Genomic DNA, 22,007 nt, shown 5'->3' with positions numbered 1-22,007 from the left:
TTAGAGAGATTACATGAGAGGACAGACACTTTCTTGTAATTATGTTCTTCCAAATGAGCAAATCTCAACAACAAAAAAAAAACATTAGGCCTAACGGCATGAAAAATTGTTCCAACTTGTGTTGTTTCGATATCCAGCGCACACGCAATCCAGATTATGTTCGGTATCTCCGTTTTGAGGAACAACGCCGCAGTCCGCTGTCCGGCTACAGCCGGCAGACGCCGACGCGGTTTCGCACGCAGACCCGCTAAATTCAAACGCCCGTCAAACTCTCTGCGCCGAACACAACGGCCGTTTCGCCGAACGAAAGTCCGACCGTCAAATTCAGTCAAGCGTAGCAGCTTCAGACGCTAGTCAGAGACATCACACGCCGCTCAGAGATCCCATTAAGGGGGGGGGGGACTTTAAAATAACAGCACATTCACACAGGCTCTCTCAGGCACTTAAGGTGTACAAAACACACTCGCTCTTGGTTTTACTACAGGCCGCAACCTCTTTCTATCCTTCGCTCCGGCATGGAAACCAAAGCTTTGCTTCATAAGGGACTTGCAGTCTTAACCTAAATCACGGGTCATGCAGTCCTGGGGGGGGCCACAGCGTGTGCAGGGTTAGGCCTGGGGGGGCCACAGCGTGTGCAGGGTTAGGCCTGGGGGGTCGCAGCGTGTGCAGGGTTAGGCCTGGGGGGGCACAGTGAGTGCAGGGTTAGTCCTGGGGGGCCGCAGTGTGTGCAGGGTTAGGCCTGGGGGGCCGCAGGGTGTGCAGGGTTAGTCCTGGGGGGCCGCAGCGTGTGCCACAACCACCCAGAGCTGAATGCATCATTAAGAAGCATTATTACATTACATTACAGGCATTTGGCAGACGCTCTTATCCAGAGCGACGTACAACAAAGTGTATAACCATAACCAGGAACAATATGACGAAAACCCTAGAGAGAAGTACCGTTCCAAGTGCAGGGAACAACTGCATAGTTCAACTTGGACCCTGAAGGTTAAACTGTTTAACACTAACACAAACGAGAACAGCAACAACGCAGTCTATGCAAAAATACAAGCAGTAGTTAAGTCAGGTGCATTAACTAAGTCACCTACAAAACAGCACAGTGTGGCCTCGCAGCTCACAGAACATACCGCTAGCTGTCTGTGAGGAGCTGATGCTCCAAACCCACACGCTGTCTGCCGCTCAGCGCATCATCCAGCCCGTGATAATCCAAAGAGATTTAGCCACTGCCGACCCAGGCTTATTAAAGCAGGGCCCACCCAGACTCATGAGTGGACTTACTGGGGGCAAGCCAGACGCAGATCAGTCGTGGCCCAATGGAGCTACTGTATTTAGTTCTGTTTTGGCACCAGTACGTGTAAACATCACCGCCTGTCCTAACCCATTAAAATTCTTGGCACAAACCAAAAGGTAATAAAATAGGAATAGTGCAGCTCCAGCAACCACAAAGTGTGTCACGAGGAACCGACAGAAAAGGGTGACAGTGATTGGTGGATTTACAGGTGCCCTGAGGACAAAGCAGTATAAACCAACCACTGTTGCTGTTCTTTTTTTGGTTGTCACCAATGTACTCTGTGATTGGTTGGGGTCCACTGCTTTCTACCAATAAAGAAATGTCACACACATCTTGTCCGGCTATGTGCATGCAAACTAGCATGTGACCTTCAGGATGTCCTATGATGTCACAGAACTGGTCATATTTCAAAAAATGATGCTCGTTACATTTGTTTTAATATCTATATTATAACGCAATATTGTTTATCTGTAATGTGTTCCACAAAAACTTTTGAGGCTAATTAGATCAATAATACATACCAGAGCAGGCCTCAGAAGCCGTTTCAATGGCACTGAAAAGGACTGTAGGGTTACAGGTTACTAGCAGCCAAGAGAAACCCAATCAGTCAAAACACATATCAGCCCCACTGGCAAAACTGCCAGGGTGGAATCCATCCAATCAAAGTACAGACCATCCTTACAAGCAAACCAGCTGAATGCAATCCGTCCAATCATAGATGAGCAGTTTAACTCAACTGACCTGAACCCCTGCGTCCCCCCGCTCCCTTTGTACAAAGCACGAGTCCGGAGATGATGTCCCTCTCAAAGGGTTAAAAACCCAAAATCTCTGCAGAGGTTCAGCCTACTTATTTTCTGAAAGTTACACATAAAAAAAATGAGATTTAAGTCAACTTTTATGGGGTTTTTTCAGGCGTGGCTGCAAGAGTTAAAAAAAAAAATCTAACTCTGATATAGGCTACAGTCCAACCGTTTTCTTTAAATTGGGCAGTGCATAAAATAAATAATAAAATATTCTACACAGATCCCATACATCTGATACCTGTGGAGAGGGGGGAGAGTTCAGGGGAAGAAGAAGAAGAACAAAAATCTTCATCATTACATTACATCAGAATGAAGCGTTTATCCAAGACTGAAAATGTGCTTTAAATCATTCCTCATACGACGCAGATGTTGAAATTTTTTCATTTTTTTTATCTCAACCCATAAAAACAACCTTCAGCTCCAGTTCACACAGCTCTGGTTCTGCATGTGGTTCTCATTTCGCTGAAAAGAAAGGCTAAAATCAAATGCCCAGTGGAAGCACAAACCAGATCCCTGCTCACTTGCATTCTGGGTAACCATTTCCACCCCCAACCCACAGCAGGTTGAGACTTTACAGCACTGATTGGTGTATTATTACACAAACAGGCCGCCAGCTCATTCATCTTCTGATTTTATTACCATGGATTAAATATAGATTTCTGAATGAATCATCCCATTAAAAAGAAGGAGGTGGCGTTTCAGTGAACCGTAAGGAGAGTAAAAATAGACAGCTGGCAATATATTAGTGCATCAGTCACAAATGATAGCATTACACATCCAGCCACTGCACACAGTTCTGCCTGCCCACCCCCCCCCACCCCCCCCCCCCCCCAAAAACCCACACACAGCTCAACATTTTTTCACAGAAAAATTAAAATGCAACTGGAGGTCCCAGCCAGCACAGCACTTTCATTGAATTATGGCTGAGATCATGCATCTCAATCAGTCAACTCATGCTAACATGACCAGCACCCCCCCCCCTTCCTCATCCCAGTTCCCATTACACTTATGAGATGTTAATACCAGCAATACTAAGAAAAACATTTTCAAACTGATAGCCTATAAGCAGCCTGACAATCAGCTATTTTGGTATAGGCCTAAATGATGCAGGCTCAAAGAAGAAGATGAAAATGGTGATCGAAATGGCACGTTTTTGCTTTTAATTTCAGGAGAAGCAAACAGGTGGAACGTGATTCCAGCTTCAGTTTAACTCTTTGAAGAGCAGGTTTTTTTGAAATGTTTTTTTCCCAAGTCTTCTAGAGTGTTCTAGAACTTTATTGCTTTCAGTTACCAGTAGTGATTGTTAGATCAGAATTAGAATGTTCAGTTAAGAACATTCTAATCACGTATTTGTGATCTCACACCTTAAAGGGGGAAAAGGACGAAAAAATCATCCCCTGATTTAATTGGCTAAAAATGGTTCTTCACCTAAGCTGGTGTGTGGAGAGCGTTTTGGTGCAAAATGGCTGCTCTGCATCACCCAGGTGGGTGCTACACATTGGTGGTGGGTGAGGTGAGTTCCCCCCACATCACTGTAAAGCACTTTGAGTGTCCAGAAAGGTGCTATACAAATGAAATGTTTCACTCATTCATAAACTACCAGATTATGTTTGACAGATGGTTACTGTGTGCCAGAGGTAGCCTAATAAATATTGACCATTAAATAAACTGTAATATTACACATATCATGAGAACCCAATGAAGGATATTTTATACAGGCCTATTTACAGATGTTTATGTGGACCTGTCAGCATTACAATAACTTATATCGGGCCAGTCAGAGTCAGATCAATAAAAAAGGATTGATAATTAATAAAACAGGAAAAAACAGCGCATACACAACAGTCAGTGCAGGCAGCCACTCTATATAAGATAACAATTAGCCAACTGATCTCATCCCATCTACATGCCTGAACACGGGAGGGGAAATGGATGCTGTGACTCTTTTATACATGGAAAGAAACAGAGATATAGAGGCTGAGGGAAAAATTAATGAGACTGAATTATTCAAAGGGGGGTTGGAATAGACAGCCATCCTAGATATGCACCAGATAACTAGATGTGCACCAGAGAGCTGCCAGATATGCACCACGCTGTCACAGACTCACTTTTCAAATTTCACTGAGACTACAGTGGTGTTAAGCATCACTGGATTTAAAATTAACTCTGTGTTCTAGGCATAATCTTCAGCTTGCAGCCTATAGCTCATGAAGTAGGCCATTTCCAGGACCAACCGGAAGTCGTCAGTCGAAAATTGTATGGTGTCAATCTCAGGACAGTTCGATGGCTAATTTACAATGGTTCGAAGTGGCCAACCAAATCACTCATACAACTCTCAGTTACCTTACTAGTGTTTAATTCTCCGTTCTCAAAGCTCTGGGATAAAATAAACAGTAATAATTTGGTCATTTTACACACAAGAGCCATACTAGGTGATCAGTTCCCTCTGATCACCCCCTCTAAAAGGTTGCTATTAGCCACGGTCTTATCAGCTCTTGTAATTAAACTACTGTAATAATGAACGGTCCCCTACACCCTAATTCCACACAGTATCAGTGTAGATGTTTTAACTCTAATAAAATCAGCTTTGTTAGCAGGCCCCACGCTGAGGGATAACTGGATTAGCAGAACAAAAACGCCTCATCTTTCACTAACTCTGACCCACTGATTACAAGCTGGTGGGAAACACGATACCAGCCATTAAGGAATTTCATCCATTTATGACACCCCCCCCCAGGCTGTCCCGTGGTAGGTTTGACCCGAGCCCTTATACAATGTCACAGGTACAGGATCAGACTATTCAGCTGATACAGCTGATGTGGGAGATGCGGGTCTTTCTGAAAAAAAATACATTTTCTGTGCAGAATCTGAAATGTCCAGACGCAGAGACAGCGACAGACTGAATTTCACGCAGACGGGGACATGGAGGGGAATAAAATTAATGAATACGCCTAAGTGGTGCTTTTTTTCACCTGGAAAAGCACCGAAAACCCCGTCTACACATCTTCAGTGTATTAACAGCAGCACCGCAGGGACCAGCGTTTCAGCATCTGCAGCGACCAGCATTTCAGTGTCTGCAGGGACCAGCGTTTCAGTGTCTGCAGGGACCAGCATTTCAGTGTCTGCAGGGACCAGCATTTCAGTGTCTGTAGGGGCCAGCATTTCAGTGTCTGTAGGGACCAGCGTTTCAGTGTCTGTGGGGACCAGGATTTCAGTGTCTGTGGGGATCAGCGTTTCAGTGTCTGTGGGGATCAGCGTTTCAGTGTCTGCAGGGACCAGCGTTTCAGTGTCTGTGGGGACCAGCATTTCAGTGTCTGCAAGGACAGCAGCCTGCAGTGGAGTGGGAGGCTGTGCACCAGTGCGCTGCCTTGCTGGGGTTCTAAAGCCCCTTTTAGTTTAGCTAACACAGGTGCTGTCAGCAGACGGACACTACAAGGGCCTGGTCCAGGTGTCCGTTCTTTCAGCACTCTGGCAGTGTTGCCAGATGTGAAAACAATGAACCCGCCCATAACATAAAAGTGTAGCCCAAATGGGCGGGGGATTCCGCCCAATCTGGCAACACTGAACTCAGGACTTAGGCTGAACTGATTCCAGCTATTGGTCCGTCAACAAATCAATTTTAAAAATGTAGGCCAGCCTCTTTCAAGAGGGGTCGTTTGACACGGGACATTACAGAAAATCAGCATGCATTATCGGTCTGGAGAACTGAGCTGGCCGATTTAAAAGTTCTTAAATTGGTGTGAAATGTCCACTCCTTGCAGAATGAAAGCCAGACTCTGCCATAAATGTGGCATTGAGAGGCCACTCGCTCATCCTTCATTAGACATCAAACGTGTCAGATTAAAAACAGTTAACAGTTTGTTAGATTTCAATAAGTGCAATTAAGCCTTAATAGCGTAAGATAAATAGGCTATGTGATTGGAATGGTTTTCAACTGGAAATTCGAATGCTGATGTCAGGGGAGCCAGGGGAAGCTCAGCTGCCACCACCCCAAAATAGCCCAAACCCGCCCCCCCCCCCCAAAAAAAAAAGGCCTGAGCCTGAGGTCGACAAGCTCATTCACCCCCCCCCCCCCCACCAAAACCAGCAGACACCACAGCCCCCCAGGGCTGGAGCTAAACCCACAGACACCGCGGCCCTCCAGGACTGGAGTCAAACCCGCAGACACAGCGCCCCCTCCAGGACTGGAGTTAAACCTGCAGACACAGCTCCCCCTCCAGGACTGGAGTTAAACCCGCAGACACAGTGCCCCCTCCAGGACTGGAGTTAAACCTGCAGACACACCGGCCCTACAGGACTGGAGTTAAACCTGCAGACACACCGCCCGACTCCAGGACTGGAGTTAAACCTGCAGACACTGTGGCCCTACAGGACTGGAGTCAAACCCGCAGACACAGCGGCCCTACAGGACTGGAGTTAAACCTGCAGACACAGCGGCCCTACAGGACTGGAGTTTGACACCTGTGCTTAAGAGGCTCACCGTTCATTCCTAAAGAGACAGTTTACTTCAGACCGAGATGTTCCAACATTTCCCTTCTCTCCTCGTGAGTTCCCATTACCCTCGACAGCAGCAGAATTCAGGCCCAGGAGACCATTAGTGCTGCTGGTTTTCATTCTCCCCCTCCAATCAGGGACCAGTTTAGAACTGGGACACCAAGGGAGCAGAATCTGTGGCCAATCAGTCATATTAATCAATCAGGTAGAAAGGAAAACCAGCAGTATAACTGTCCCCCAGGGCCAGACTGTAGTATTCGTGTACCATATTTAAGCTCCAGAGCATTAGCCTGCTTCTTTCAGAGTCTAGCTACCTGTGGTTTAGTCGTGTCTGCAAAGTGTTGCATAAACATACATAAACGGAAACCTTTTTTTTTTTTCAAATGTTATTTCGGGTCCAGACGCAAACTCTGCAGTAAAAGAAGAGGAACAAATCACAGGTTACACAGCCTGCAGGGTGGGGTGGAGGGGGGGTGGGCGCGGATCCCAAACCACGCCGGTCACTTCCTCGTTCGGGAGAACGGACGGTTCCCCCCGAGGGTCAATGAAAAAACAAAAAAAAGAAAAAGCAGAGACAGCGTTACAGCAGCACACCGTAATTTCATTCCTGTACTTTCTCAGTCTGTCGTAACAAGGCACAGCAGTGCACAGCTTTAAATGGGGCAGCAACTCAGTCTGTCGGCATGGAAACACAGGCCTACTGCATGCAAATGGTGCCGCTCGGTAATGAACGAACGTGCCACAAGTTCCAGAAGAAAAGTTTGTCTGTGTCCACGTTGAAAACGCACGCATGCACACATGCACACACACACACACACACACACACACACACACACATCGCATAAAACGGCCAGACTGAATTGTGGGTAGAGAGAAGCCGGCACTAACTGTGTAAGTGCTGCCGTTCTTCATTTGCTATGCAAGTCAAAGAGCTTTTACTCATGATTGACTAGCATCCATTACAGAATAGGGAGCCAGGATTGTAACCAGGAGGCTGAATGTTCAAATCCTAAATTTGTGTTGTACCAAATAGCTTTTTTTTTTTTTTTTTTCTTACTTCAACTGTTGCAGTCCTTTCACATTTCTGTACATTGAAGCATTGAGTAGACACTGTTTTCCAAAGCAACTTACAAAAGTGAGCACACTGGTCATTATCTAAATGTTTAAGGATCATGCAAAGTCATCATCATAACCAATAGCCGTAGTCCATCTAGTATCTTTTCTATCCAGGATTATTATGAAATGATTATTCACGTGAACGCTTAATAGGCCAACCGGTTAAGCTTTATCTGGATGCAAGAAAAAAATGACTGTCCTTTTGTTGCACACAGAATTGAAAAAAAAAGTTCAAAGAAGAAAATCAAAATGACAAAAATGTTTTACATCAAAGGAAATGGTAAGCCCTAGTTATGTTCCGTGAGCAGATGTCTTGAGAGATTTTGTTTCTTGCACATTTCTAAAGCACCTACTAACATCATTGACAGGTGACGCACGTAATTAATCAATCGGATATAGCTCAAGCAACACATAGGCGTAATCAAGCTTGCGTGTAGGCAGCTGTATCTTCATTTAGCAGTAAGCTGGCTATCGATAACATTCGCTTATTGTTAAAAGTTCTCTGGGATACGTTCACAAGTGGTTTTAAAGCAAGCCTTCGAATGTTTTCCTGAAAGCAGGAATTGTCCGTGTGTCTTTCGTTTCACTTCCCACACTACACTTCCTTCGTTTTAATTTCCCCCTCCGAGCCCACTTCCTCTCACAACGATCTGGCCATATTTCACCCGGGTGTAGAGAGCGGAAACTTGCCAAACTGAGCAAATCTCCACCCCTGCTCACGTTAATGTTATCACTTCATTGACTCAAGTTGGTCGACTGCAACATTCATCATAAGGGGGGTACACCTCACGTTTAAACCACGAGACCTCTGTGAAGTTGGAACAACCATTGTGATGTTGTCCCGTGTAGGCTATTGCATTTGGCCCAAAATATATCAAATGGTGCTAAGGTCGGGCTGGCGAAAACAAGCGACTACAGACAATATGGTTAAGTTATACTAGGCATCCTGTTTTCCAACACACGCGTGAATCGTCATATGTCTCGGTGAGAAAAAAAGATCTCCCCATGTTTGTGCACAGGGGTGCGATCTGTTACTTCAAAGTGCTCTCTGCGAGCTGCACAAATGTCAAAAGTCAGAACTGTCATCTGCGCGAGGTTGGTGGCACGCCGAGGAGCCCGCAAGAGGAGTTCAGAATCTTATCTTTCCGATGAATTCTGGCGATACGCCAGAAGCAAGTGGGGCAATAGCCAAGCGTGTTCGCACATCCCGGAGAAGTACCCCATTTTTTACACCGAGCAAACAGCGAACTGTGGTATTTACAGAGGAAGCGTTAGAATTTCAATAATCGCGCATTCCGACTGCACGGGCGAGGCACTGCGCTGGCTACATTTTAAGGTGAACTATTTTACTTCGAGGATCAGACATCGACGATTTTAAACCCTTTTGGATGACTTTCCATATCCCAGGTTGTCTGCAGTTACACTGTTCTCAGCCACATCGTTAGTGTAGCGTTAGCTGTTCATTACAAGCAAGCTGTCTTCGTTTTCTACAGTAGACCGTCTGACAGGTTGGAGCAAATCGTTGTTGCCATGAGAAATTAACTTCAATAGTGTACTAAAGGTGAATTCTAAATGCACCCATGAACACTATATTTTAAATCGTGACAAAAAGGCTACACTACAACGATGAACCTATCTATACCATAACTGCATTGAATGCCCCGAGACGGTTAAAAACGGCTGGCTGTCGCAACATGTAGGTTCTCCACATTGTGGCATCTGATTTTTACAAATCAAAATCTTTTACAATTTAAAATACAAATTGGCACTGGTTATGGTACGACAGCGCACGTTATCGCACGTGCTTGTAGCTAGACCTGGACCCCCCTGGAAGACGGGAATCCCTCGAATTTTAAGACCTGTAGCGCAGAGACAGCGCCGTAGTCGGTTTCGCCATGATCTACTCGCATCTTCCGCTTAAAAAACTTTCTATTTTCCGATTAATCTGTCACGTCGCCTCGACCCCACTCCGCACGTACACTACGTGACCCCAAACTTTCAAAGCTGGAAGGGGTTAATGGTGGACCTTCGATTCAGCGAACATTCCAAGCTAATAAAATATTGGGGTTCGCCGCGTGCAAACGGTAACCAGTTACGTGCGATACACACATTCGGTTAGCTTTGGTTAAACTACTGGACTGCCATGTTTACAACCACGCGATTATCAACACGTCCCCTCGCCAACAAGATCGCCACTTAAAAACACTTTTCTGGGGAAAAGATGACCCCGGTGTCGGGCCCGGCGTCGCCATACACTGAGTACCCTATACCATACAACACGAACAGCATGTACCTACGTTACGACCAAGAGAAGGAGCTACAATCAAAAAATTACCAAACCCAATTGCGGTCCCTGGCTGTAACAGACTAGCAGCTATTTTTACGGATCGCAACTGTACTGTTTCTCTTAAGTTAAAGCAGCTGACTGACCTGTTTGAGATCAGAACCCCCCGCTGGATGTTGGTCTGAATCCGAGTTAAAATCCACTTTCAGTAAAACAAAGAGGCGAAAATATCCGGGCATTCCCGAAACCAGCCGAGCAGACGGTTCCGTGGGAACTGATGAGCATGCGCTCTAGAGGCTGAGGGGAGGGGTCATTGCTGATGGGGAGCGTGAGGAGGCGGAGCAAGATAGAATTCTATGGAATGACACAGTAGGGCTCATTTGAACTGTGACAACCTGTGGTCTTGGCACGATTTACCTGGTCAATCTCGGGACACAACGCTATATGCCATTAAGCTACTTCTTTAGTTTAATTGAGCTATATGTTTTGTCACTGTTGAGCATTGTTCGTCTTTGTGAAAATGACCACCTGTAAATGATTTACTGTATCAATCAAATTTAGGATTTCTTCATTGATAAATGGTAAAATGTTAATTTGATATTTTATTTTTATAAAGGAAAGATATTAGCTGGCCATCAAGCAATATTTTAGGAACGAACAGGTGACCACAAGATTCCCTGTTCTTCCATATGAGTGATATGTGCGAGGTCATGTTTTGCAATAGAATATATTCTGCAATATATTTTGCAATACTATATATAAGTCGTGTGTGCTAAAACAGTATATTTTCCATACTTGTATGCATAGAGAGTAAAAAGTTATGTGTTTTGTGGTTTATCTCAGAGTAGGTACTGAAATCATAAAATATGTTGTAATCTTTTTATGCCATGAATCTCATGAGTTTTCCCACTCAAGCACTGAATGTAAATGTTTACGTCTTTTATATGCTTTCCTGAAACACTGCCTGAAAGAATAACATCCTCCAATCAAGCAGACAATCCATACTGTTTAAGCCTTAAGTTAGGACACCCTTGCACAGGAGAGCTCTAGAGCACCCTGTGCCCCCCCCCCCCCCCCCCCCCCCCCCCCTCGCCTCAGTAATGAGGTAGCCATTAGCTCCTCTCCCCAGCCTATTTGACTGCATAAGCCACATGCCTCAGGAATCTGCTGTCCGACCCCTGGGGGCTAAAAGAGCATCTAATAGGTTTGCTGCAGCTGAGAGCTCCAGACCAGCAGAACTCAGGACCAGCAGAACTCCAGACCAGCAGAGCTCCAGACCAGTGCTGGACCAGCAGATCTCAGGACCAGCAGAGCTCCAGACCAGCAGAGCTCCAGACCAGTAGAGCTCCGGACCAGCAGAGCTCCAGACCAGCGCTGGACCAGCAGATCTCAGGACCAGCAGAGCTCCAGACCAGCAAAGATCCAAACCAGCAGAGCTCAGGACCAGCAGAACGCAAGACCAGCAGCATGGCCTCCGGTGCTGCATCTGCCCCAGCAAAGGGCAGCAACATTGTCAGCTATGGTTCTGGTTCACCTTTACAGTGCAGCGCACAAAAAAGGGTTAGGGTTAGAGTGTTTTGTCTTCCCTGCTGGGAAGACAAAACACTCAAGTAGTGGCAAGACATTCTTTAATAAATTAAGGAATTGATTAGGAATTGAAAATAATGAGAAATAATATGTGTTCTTCTCAAAATATTGAGTTTTTGTAGGCGTAGCTTTGGCCCAGATTAGTCTTGAACCTTGAAGACACAACTTGTAAATTTCACAATGAATCAGAAGTGCTGTTTCAGGAAACGTTAATGAAGAGCGTTCGCTTTAAATGAACAGCATTCTCTTTAAATGACTGCACACTCAGGGTGTGCATCATTGCGCACTCTCTGGCTATGCCGTGTCACGGTGGCATACGCGGGTGATCGAGTGCCAGTGTTGGGCTGGTCTTTGGTTAAAGTGTTAGTCGGGTCATAATGGCTCAGCGGCAGGTGTGTGAGTGTGCGGTGTGCCTAACAGGTTTCCCATTACGGTAAATTAGTCCGTGCTGGAGGCAGATGAGTCATTTGCCTGGATAATCAGCTCCTCGCTGGTGCTGAAAAGGTGAGGCAGGATCTCTGAGCTAACCTCACCTACCTTTTTAAAAAATTAATAAATGACTAAATAAATTTGTCGGCAAATGTGGCGCTGAGCAGGTCCACTTTCCACCCCAATTTGCAACGGGCAGTCATTTGCAACCACAGCCGTGTTCAGTTTACCCACGAACCCCACTGACATTTTGGGAAAGTGCAGACGCCCCCGCGTTCCTCCTCCGAAACGTGTGGTGCGGCAAGTCGCACTCTTTCAGAATCAGAATCAGAATCGTATTTTATTGCCAAGTACATTTACACATACGAGGAATTTGTTTTGGTGAACACACCGAAACAAATTCCTTGTATGTGTAAATGTGTCTCCACACTTCCACACTGCAGACAACAGCAAAGCTCGCACAGAGCGGAGTCGGGGGAAGACCTTCCATATGTGGCTTTAGAATGCAGCTGTGGACTGGCTGTTCCAAATTAGGGTGGCAAGTGGATACGCTCAGCCCCACATTCACCGCCAAATGTGTTTTATTTTTTTATTTTTTTAAAAATACGTTTTATATTTTTCCGGCTACGGCACCACATACGGGTCCTTGAGGATTATGTGAAACAACTGAGTTCTGTGATTTCTTCAGTAGCACTGATTATACAATGTCCGTGACATTGCCTCTCCGTCAAAGCCACACGTTTAGTTTCACTTCAATAGTGTGGTTGAAACAGTCAAACCGTTTTTTTTGTTATAGCTCATTACGGAACTTTAAACTGGCATTTACTTAGATTCAAATGAGAGAAACATGGTCATGGTTTTGAGCGTGCTAAAGTATTTAGTAACCACAGGCATAGATTTAACTGGGCTTGGCATGTTCAATTGAGTTTTGAAAAGAACAAAAAACTATAAAAACCACAAAAAAGGGGGGGAAAAAAGTACTTGGAAAAGATACACATCCAACATGCAGTCTGTTATATAAGTCTTAGCTACAGGAAGTGATGAAGTTCTGTACACCTCTGAATTGGTTGCACCACAGAGAGCTATCAGTCACTGCCATGTCTGAATCATTTTGCTTTCCACAGAAATCAGTGAGTCAGTGATATTTTGTGGTTGCTGACTGTTTCTAGTTTCACGGAGAGTGACTTTCCCATCACTGTCTGCCGATGTCATATGCTGGTGCTAAAGCAGGGAATAATGATGTGATCACTGGTGACAGCCACGCTGCCCTGAACAGAGACCGCATACGCATGACGGCTGCACGGTCCCAGAGCGTGGGAAATTAACCCGTACGGTCATTACATTACATTACAGGCATTTAGCAGACGCTCTTATCCAGAGCAACTTACACAACTTTTACATAGCATTTTTACATTGTATCCATTTATACAGCTGGATATATACTGAAGCAATTTCGGTTAAGTACCTTGCTCAAGGGCACAACGGCAGTGTCCTTACCCGGGAATCGAACCTGCGACCTTTCGGTTACAAGCCCAGTTCCTTACCCACTGTGCTACACTCCGGTCAGTGTCCAGGTTTAGTTCTCATACAGGTGTATGCATTCAATGTGCCTGACGAGGCTCGAGGCTGATTATCTTTTTTTCTTCATTTAAAAAAAAAAGAAAATAGAAAAGATGCTTGCAATCTATATCCTGTTCCAGTCTGTTTATGGATTCTATGTATTGTATTAATAATAATGCATTCATAGTATGTGTGAATAGATGCTTTTGGTTCATCATACATCTAATGGTGACACCACAATGATAAATGCACCAGTTGCTTTAGTAAAGGTTTTGTGATTAGTGTGTTTCCATTCAGTTTGGCTCTTAATTGCTTTAAGTTCGTATGGTGCCACAAATGTTGAGTGAAGCTGCTTCCGCTCCTGTTCTGACACCAGCCGCTAACAATAGCTGTGTCTGTGCACAGTGCACCTCTGTTGATGAGAGACTGCATGTGCCATCTAGTCAGGGGAATATGCACCCGCTGTTTTCACTTCTGCATTGGTGAGTAAACACAGCCGCCATCTGAGACACAATGCGCGTGTGCTTATTTGGAGGTAGTAGTGGGTGGATGGGGGGGGAGGGAGGGGGGGGGGGGTCTGGGAGGGGGGGAGGGAGAGAGAGAGGAAAGGAGAGAGAGAGAGAGGGAGGAAAGGAGGGTGAGAGAGGGGTCTGAGAATGGGGAAGGGAGAGAGGGAGGGAAGGAGGGAGAGAGAGAGGGAGGAAAGGAGGGTGAGAGAGGGGTCAGGGAGGGGGGATAGAGAGGGAGGGAAGGAGGAGAGGAAGGTGAGAGAGGGGTCTGGGAGGGGGAGGGAGAGAGGGAGAGAGGGAGGAAAGGAGGGTGAGAGAGGGGTCTGGGAGGGGGAGGGAGAGAGGGATGGAAGAAGGGAGAGAGAGAGGGAGGAAAGGAGGGAGAGAGAGGGGTCTGGGAAGGGGGGAAGGAGGGAAATAGAGGACGCTTTAGCGTGGGCTAAAAGGCCGATAAAGTGGGCGCGGTTCCCGTTCCTTCCCGTATTGATCTGCGGCCGGGCCTGGCGTCCCCGCGGACGGCGGGTGGGTTACTGGCGGCTCTGTGCGAAAGCAGACTCAGGCGCCACTGCCTGCCTGTTAGGCCTGCCCAGAATCCCATGATGGAGCTGGTGGTCCTGCTGCTGCAACATTTATAGAACATCTTCATCCGTGCATAGATAAATGACTGTGTGTGTGTGTGTGTATATATATATATATATATATATATATATATATATATATAGAGAGAGAGAGAGAGAGAGAGAGAGAGAGAGAGAGAGAGAGAGGTGACAAATTCAAGGGAAAAAATTCAAGGAAAAACCTGAGTAAATGAGTGGAAAAACATTACAAATGCAGATGCTTTCAGGTACTGCATGATACAATTAAGTAATTAACATCCTATCATGCTCTGTGGAATGTATAAAAATGCTGAGCAGGCCCAATTGATCTCGATTTTGGATCAAGATGGCAAAAGGAAAAGATCTAAGTGACTTTGAAAGAGGGTTCATTATTGGGGCACAGATGGCAGGAGCTTCAGTCACAAAGACTGCTCAACTGGCTAGTGTTTTGATAGGAACAGTGACTGAAGTGACATCTGCATTTAGATCTATGATAAAGACATCAGTAAATAGGGTCATAAATTGTGGTCAAAAGTTTTTTATTTTTCATTTTTTTAAAAAGATTAACAAGATTATATATTTTATTTACGTAAAGTTACATAATATACCTATGCACCAACAGCCTTATGCGTTTCTAGACTTTATACCTGTTACGTGTGTGCCTGTAGAATATCCACATAGTTAAATGCCATCTCGGCATAATTCGGATGTTGTTCGAATAAAATTAGAAGCGGATCCGTGATGAAATTACGTCATCAACATCCGCCGCGAGTGCGTCGCCAAAACAAAGAGCTGAAAGGTTTGTGTGAGTTTAAAGGGTCTATAAATTGTGTTAGCTCGTGTGCTAATTATATTAAGATTTATTTTAGCGCATAACGTTAATATTGGACGGGATCTGTCTTGCGAAACGTCGTGGACTTTGTTCTGAACAGTTTCCAATTGTGTATGATATATCGGTAAGTTAGCGGCTAACTAGCTTTGTATCAATTTGCCTCGCTAGAAGCATTTTGCATAATATAGTATAGGCTAGCTCATTTTAAAAGCAACACAAGGCTTGCTACTTAGCTAACTTGCTAATCCCTGCGTGCTTTTTCTGTCTATCCAGGCGGCTCGTTCGGTTGATGGGACCCTGTTGCTTGCTTTGCGTGCCACGTCGTAGTGCTGTCAACACACCTGCGTTTGTTATGCTGCCAGTTCACCTGCTACCGGTAGTTAGCGAGAAGATAACGTTTCCGTTAACGCACACGTTGTGATACGAGTATACCCATTCATCTTCTTATCGCATCTGTCTGACTCATAGACCGTGGTCTGACTGCACAGAGGTCTGTGTAACTACGGGACGTCGGTTGGGGCCATAGTTTTGGCGTGAAGAAATGGAGTCTTTAAACGGTACAGAGGATGCAGTTCCTGGTGTAGACAAGCCACCGGCACTCGAGGAGAACGGTCGCGGTGCCAAGACGTGCGAGCCTCTTTCTGCCGCTATGCGCGCCAAGATCGAGCGCAACAGACAGCGCGCGCTGATGCTGAGACAAGCCAGGCTCGCCAACAGACCGTACTCTGTGCCAGAAGGTAAGCCTAGTACCTCAAATATAGCGTTAATATCGTTGTTGTCACTTGCACCCACTGCAACTTGTGCTATGTGACTTATGGCATTTATTACTCATAGATTTTTTCACCCATTGTGGAATTACTCATTCATTTTGGTTAGGTCTGTATCGTGTGGTATTATAACACAAAGGCTTTCCACGATTCTTTTCTCAGGAGGAACCTGTGCCAAGGTTGCTAAAACGATAGACTCGGGCGCTGGGTTCTTCATCGAGGAAGAGGAGGAAGATGCGCAGGCGGTAAAGAAAGTGGTCCACAAGCCAGGTATGTCAGACCTCATGGGTACGTTTTAGACTGCTTTGGGAGATGGTCACATTACAGACGGTTCATGGACAAATGTTCTGGAGGGTGATGTCATGGAGGCTCCTGAAATATCCACTTTCTGTGAAGAATGAAGGAAAATTGCAAAAAAAAAAAAAAGGTAGATACATCTTTTCTTCTAGCAGTTGCTTGATGTCACTTTCTCTCAAGTTCCTGCTTAATCACTGTTCTGATAGTGCAGACAAATTGCACAAGGCTATATATTGATTTAGTTGCCAAAGGTCACTGGGAGTTAAGTGTGTAACTTTGTTGTGAAGTAATGGGTTTCAGAGTGTATGTGTGCCACATAGATGGTAGCCCTATATCTCAAATTAGCCCTTACTATTGCACAAAAAATCCTTCAAAAAAAAAATAAAATAAAAAAATTCTCTATTGACTGGGAAACTTGAAAGAAAATTCTCTCTTGACTGGGAAAAGCTGTGTGGGTCAGAAAGGCATCGGCATAAAACAAAGATGTTTTAGTTGTTTTAGTGATACGGGAAGCACTCTGTGATAATTATTTTGAGAGATCCCTTTGTGGCTTTCATTATGGTTGACTGATGGAGACGTACAGAGTTCACCCTGGGTCCCCTTGTGCTGTTCCAGCCCCAGTGATGGAGCCAGACTACCTGATTTGTGACGACTGCAACAAGCCTTTCATGGACTCCTACCTCAGCAACAGCTTTGACCTCTCTGTGTGCGACAAGTGCAGGTAGAGTTGGATTTAGTGTTTTTCCTGAGAGCATCATCAGTTACAAACCAATGTTTTAAAAAGTAAGAATCCTACAGCACAAGGCTGCCCAACCCTGTTCCTGGAGATCTACCACCCTGTAGGTTTTCACTCCAGCCCTAACAAAGCACACCTCATTCACCAGCTAGAGCAGGGCTGCCCAACCCTGTTCCTGGAGATCCTGGAGGTTTTCACTTCCACTGCCACATTAGATCCCGTTGGAACAGCAGACGTGGGTAGTGCAGGGCGGTCGCCTGTCATTCCAAGACTGGATTGGCTGAAGTGGATGTCACTCAATCTTTCCTAAGGGACAACGAGGCAAAGCACAAGCTGATATCGCGGACGGAGGCCAAGAAGGAGTACCTGCTGAAAGACTGCGACCTGGACCAGAGGGAGCCCATGCTGAGGTTCGTCCTGAGGAAGAACCCCCACAACCCGCGCTGGGGGGACATGAAGCTCTACCTGAAGCTGCAGGTGAGCACGGTGAACGGGGGGGCGATGTCATACCCGCCTGTGTCAGAACGGTGCGTTTCTGTGGCCTGTGTACATATGCCTTCATGCTTCCTGTGACAGCTCGTGCTTTGTGTTCGATCAGAGAGCAGGCTGCATAACTCTGACTAACACATCTAAGTGTTATTCGAGGTGAAGGGCTGTGCCTTCTGTGCTTAGATTGAATGGGGACCTTTTAACATTTTTCAGCTTTATCGGACAGCACAGTGTAGAGAGACGGGAAGAACGAGGAGTGAGAGCGAGGGAGAGACGCGACGTTGTGGCTCGTAATGGGCGTGTGGACGGTGCTCTACACGAGTGTTAGACCACAAGACCTCCCCCCTCACCCCCCCAATGGGGCCCTTTATGTCGGTTTTGTGTTGGCTCCCTGAGCCCCCCCCCCGGCCTCACCACTGTGTGCCTGCAGGTGGAGAAGCGCTCCCTGGAGGTGTGGGGGAGTCCGGAGGCGCTGGACGAGGCCAAGGAGTCCAGGGAGGAGAACCGGGAGGTGCAGAAACAGAAGCGCTTCAACAAGAAGGTGAAAGGTGGGTTCACGACCTGAACACTGTGCGCTCACTGCGTCAGCTCTCACACCAACAGAGAGTCACACCAACACCACAACACCAACACATCAACATACCAACACCACCAACACACCAACACTAACATCCATAAACATATACACACACACACATACGCACAAATACCAAGTCACATAGACACAGACACATACACATACACTAACGCATATACACGCACATCAACACACCAGCACATACACACATCAACATACTAACACCCATACACGTATACATACACGCACAAACGCATATATACATATACAGAAACACACACACACACATACAGCCCTTTCCTGGTAGAGGTCCTTACACACCACTTTCCTGCATGAAGTCCTCACTCAGTTCCTGAAAGTCTGGTGTTTTCCACCAGTTACCGCCGACACAAATGAGCTTAATTAGCTCCAAACTCCACCGCCGGGCCACTTTTAGACCAGACCGCGGTGAGACGTTTCTTACAGGCGTTTGGAAACATTCCCTAGCTGTCGTTCGTGAGCTTATCAAACAAAAAAAAGATGGACTTGATGATGAGGCTGGCTGCATGATTAAGATCGAAAGCTGGCATGAAATCTAGCGAGACGGCACCCACAGACGACTGCCTGACCCAGCCATGTTTGAGCAGCGTTAGAAACCAAAGCCACAGACTCGTACAGTGTGACAGCAGCTGTCTGTTTAAGGAACTGAAACCAGCAGCGGTTAGCTGTTGATAGTACGCTATGCACCAAAACACCAGTTACTTCACATGCTGTTAGCTGGTAACTCTGCCCATATATGACTGTTTTCATGGCACCATGTCAAGAATCAATCCCCTGAGCACTTACAATTGATGAAACTGAAATTGAAGCAGCTGATTAGGCAATTCGCCTAACCTGGTTTCAGGAGTCTGAATTGGTTTTTGATTAGCTGAAAATAAAAACCAGCCAGACCCTGCGGCTCTCCGGGACCAGAGCTGGGGAACCCAGCAGACCCTGCCGCTCTCCGAGACCAGGGCTGGGGGACCCAGCAGACCCTGCGGCTCTCTGGGACCAGAGCTGGGGACCCCAACAGACCCTGTGGCTCTCCGGGACCAGGGCTGGGGAGCCCTGCACCAGTCAGAGAGACAGGCCAACAGATAGGAGAAAGAGAGTAAGACAAGCAGGCAGCCAACCCCCACTCCAGTAAGTCCTTAAACTCTTTTTTTATTTCCTCTTTCTCCATCAGAGCTGCGCCGAGCCGTCAGGAGCAGCGTCTGGCGGAAGGACACCAGCGCTCACCAGCACGACTACGGCCCCGAGGAGCTGCTGGACGAGGAGGAGGACACCTACCGCAAGGTGTGCGCCACCTGCGGGCACCAGCTCACCTACGAGAAGATGTAGCTCCACCTGCAGACACCAGCTCACCTACGAGAAGATGTAGCTCCACCTGCAGACACCAGCTCACCTGTGAGAAGATGTAGCTCCACCTGCAGACACCAGCTCACCTACGAGAAGATGTAGCTCCAACTGCAGACACCGCTTCACCTGTGAGAAGATGTAACTCCACCTGGGGCCACCTGCTGACCTGCAAGATCTAGCTCCTCCAGCTCAGCTGCGAGATGTAGCTCCATCTGCTCACCTGTGAGAAGATGTAGCTCCACCAGGTCACCTGCGAGAAGATGTAGCTCCACTTGTTCACCTGTGAGAAGATGTAGCTCCACCAGGTCACCTGTGCGAAGGTGTAGCTCCACCAGGTCACCTGTGAGAAGGTGTAGCTGCACCTGCTCACCTGTGAGAAGATGCAGCTCCACCTGCTCACCTGTGAGGTGTAGCCCCGCTGGGTTCACACAGGGTTCTGAAGCCAGGTCCTGCGTTCTTTTTCTTCACCGTCGAACACGCCAACTCCACGCAAAGGACGTGCGGAACGTGGAAATCCACACGTTCCGCAGAGGAACTCTTCCCTCCTCTGTCGCTGTCAGGCTTCGGGTTCGGGGTTCGGGGTTCGGGGTTTGGGGGCCGTTTATGGAAATGCTGTGAACCGAACTGAAAAGCTGATGGAGCAGTTCCATCCCAGCATTCCACTGGAGTCCACAGCCTCTCACCGCTGGAGTGGCTGCTGGTTTAGTGTTAACTCTGAGGACCGTCTTCATTGTGTTTACAAAGGGTCACTGTCGTTTTTATTTGTGGCTAAAGTTAGCCACAATAAGGCGATGTGCTCCAGTTCTGTGTAGCCGTGTGCACACGCGTGCTACTTGACTAATGGAACAATGTTACCCCTCAGGTTGGACGCTATGGAAACGGTGGCTCGTTTTTACAGGGATTTTCAAACCAATGAAATGAACTCAGGTGTTAGCGTGTTGCCCTGCAGGCCTTTGGCGTGATGGAAATGAGTGTGAGTCGTTTGTATAAAAACCGAGCACCTCTTCCTGAAAGCTGAAACAGGACGAGCTGAAGTATTTGTGTAGCACTTTTGTACATCAAATAAAACAAAATAACGCAGTCTTTGCTGGTCTGAGCTTGTGGTTGAATGAACCTTCAGCTTGTTTTCCTGCCGTGCGCTGTTTGACCCAATTGACACATCCCCTCTACTGAAAGCCTTTATGCAACTTCTGCAGAACTCGAGCGATCGTTTCATACGGTCCCGCCTCTCCAGAACTTCTGTCAGCACTGAACAATTCCCACGCGCAGCCCGATTAGTGGTTTAAAGAGATTTATAATGACCGAGGAGAGAAGAGTTTCTTCGCTGCAGTTCTCATTACGTGTATATTAAAGCACTTGTGTTCTTTGTGTAAAATGTCTTTTTTTTTTTTTACTTTAACCACTGAAGTCAACCAAGATCTATTTTTGCAGTGATGGATACAGGAGTGAAAGTGGGTAAGAGACTGTGTAGCCCAGGGGTTCCCAAACTTTTTTCTGACGTGACCCCCAAAAGAACATTCGCAAATTTACACGACTCCAGCACCGGACCCACACACTCCTGTTGCCTAGCGATGCCTCTTTAGCCGTGATCGTACTGGCAACATGTGGCCTCGTTGCTTTTATTATTAGTTGGGTTGTTGGACTTTTCTTTTTTAGGCGACCCCCACGTGGGGTTGCGACTCACATTTCGGGAACCCCTGTTGTAGCCAGTCGGATGCAGGGAGCGATTAGTGGGTGGTTTTTGAGGGAATTTGGCCAGGACACCAGGGATAACACCTCTACGCTTTCAAAGCTCCAGGGGAGCTTCATTGACCCGTAACCAGTGTCAGCACCTCTGTTTCAAGCAGGGGAATCCAATCTAAAAGGGTTGGCGTGGGTACAGGTTTACTAACACACCTGATTCAACTGGTTAACTAATAGTGGTTGTCTTAGTGTTGGGCAAAAACCTGTGCACACACTGACCCTTTTCAGATAAGATTGGGCACCCCTGCTTTAAAGTCTCACTGACAGGGGGGCACCTTTTACCTCAGTTTCCCCCATCACTATGCTGGACCAGTGGATTTATATTTGATCCAGAGGGAACAGTGCCCTCTGCTGGCCCAGCGGTGACATGGCTCTCTGGTGTCTCCCATGCACTGCTGACCAAGTCCACACCTGCCAAGCTTCAGCTCTGATGCGAAGGGAACACGGCTGGCAGAGTTCTTTTGATGGAATCCACGCTCGGGTTCCACTCCTGGCTCCGACACTTCCTTTACCGCCATCC

The 22,007-nt window shown here is 46.7% G+C and overlaps 2 protein-coding genes across 8 annotated transcripts in view; one reads left to right on the top strand and one right to left on the bottom strand.

Annotated features, from left to right (window-relative positions):
• The window catches only part of LOC118227971 (polycomb group RING finger protein 3-like), a 33,947-nt gene extending 23,676 nt beyond the window's left edge, over positions 1 to 10,271 (bottom strand). The window contains exon 1 of one of the 3 annotated variants that reach the window (XM_035419114.1): positions 10,135 to 10,271. In XM_035419114.1, the coding sequence (XP_035275005.1) occupies positions 10,135 to 10,227 (93 nt within the window). In that variant the 5' untranslated portion in view covers positions 10,228 to 10,271. The remainder of the gene's footprint in view (positions 1 to 10,134) is intronic. The other 2 variants (XM_035419113.1, XM_035419111.1) reach the window with 2 other exon arrangements.
• Positions 10,272 to 15,367: 5,096 nt separating this feature from the next.
• Positions 15,368 to 20,829, top strand: xpa (xeroderma pigmentosum, complementation group A). Of its 5 annotated transcripts, XM_035416561.1 has the most exons (8): positions 15,368 to 15,468; positions 15,775 to 15,877; positions 15,970 to 16,238; positions 16,431 to 16,538; positions 17,181 to 17,286; positions 17,613 to 17,778; positions 18,221 to 18,338; positions 19,572 to 20,829. In XM_035416561.1, exons 3-8 carry the CDS (start codon positions 16,043 to 16,045, stop codon positions 19,724 to 19,726), a joined length of 849 nt encoding a protein of 282 aa, XP_035272452.1. In that variant the 5' UTR covers positions 15,368 to 15,468; positions 15,775 to 15,877; positions 15,970 to 16,042; the 3' UTR covers positions 19,727 to 20,829. The 5 variants fall into 5 exon arrangements, with proteins under 5 accessions (XP_035272452.1, XP_035272450.1, XP_035272455.1 ...); XM_035416559.1 differs by having other exon boundaries at positions 15,775 to 16,238; XM_035416564.1 differs by lacking the exon at positions 15,775 to 15,877 and having other exon boundaries at positions 15,421 to 15,468.
• Positions 20,830 to 22,007: the final 1,178 nt, after the last annotated feature.

The sequence above is a fragment of the Anguilla anguilla genome, chromosome 5 (genome assembly GCF_013347855.1).
Source record: "Anguilla anguilla isolate fAngAng1 chromosome 5, fAngAng1.pri, whole genome shotgun sequence".
NCBI lineage: Eukaryota > Metazoa > Chordata > Actinopteri > Anguilliformes > Anguillidae > Anguilla > Anguilla anguilla.
Note: the sequence above shows the minus strand (reverse complement) of the source record. Positions and strands in the feature narration are given on the sequence as shown.

Bases quoted from the DNA above. Each gene is read 5' to 3' on its own strand.
- xpa (XM_035416561.1), top strand. From the start codon at position 16,043: ATGGAGTCTTTAAACGGTACAGAGGATGCAGTTCCTGGTGTAGACAAG. The intron at 17,287-17,612 runs GTAGAGTTGGAT...ATCTTTCCTAAG, and splicing joins TCTGTGTGCGACAAGTGCAG to GGACAACGAGGCAAAGCACA. The intron at 17,779-18,220 runs GTGAGCACGGTG...GTGTGCCTGCAG, and splicing joins AGCTCTACCTGAAGCTGCAG to GTGGAGAAGCGCTCCCTGGA.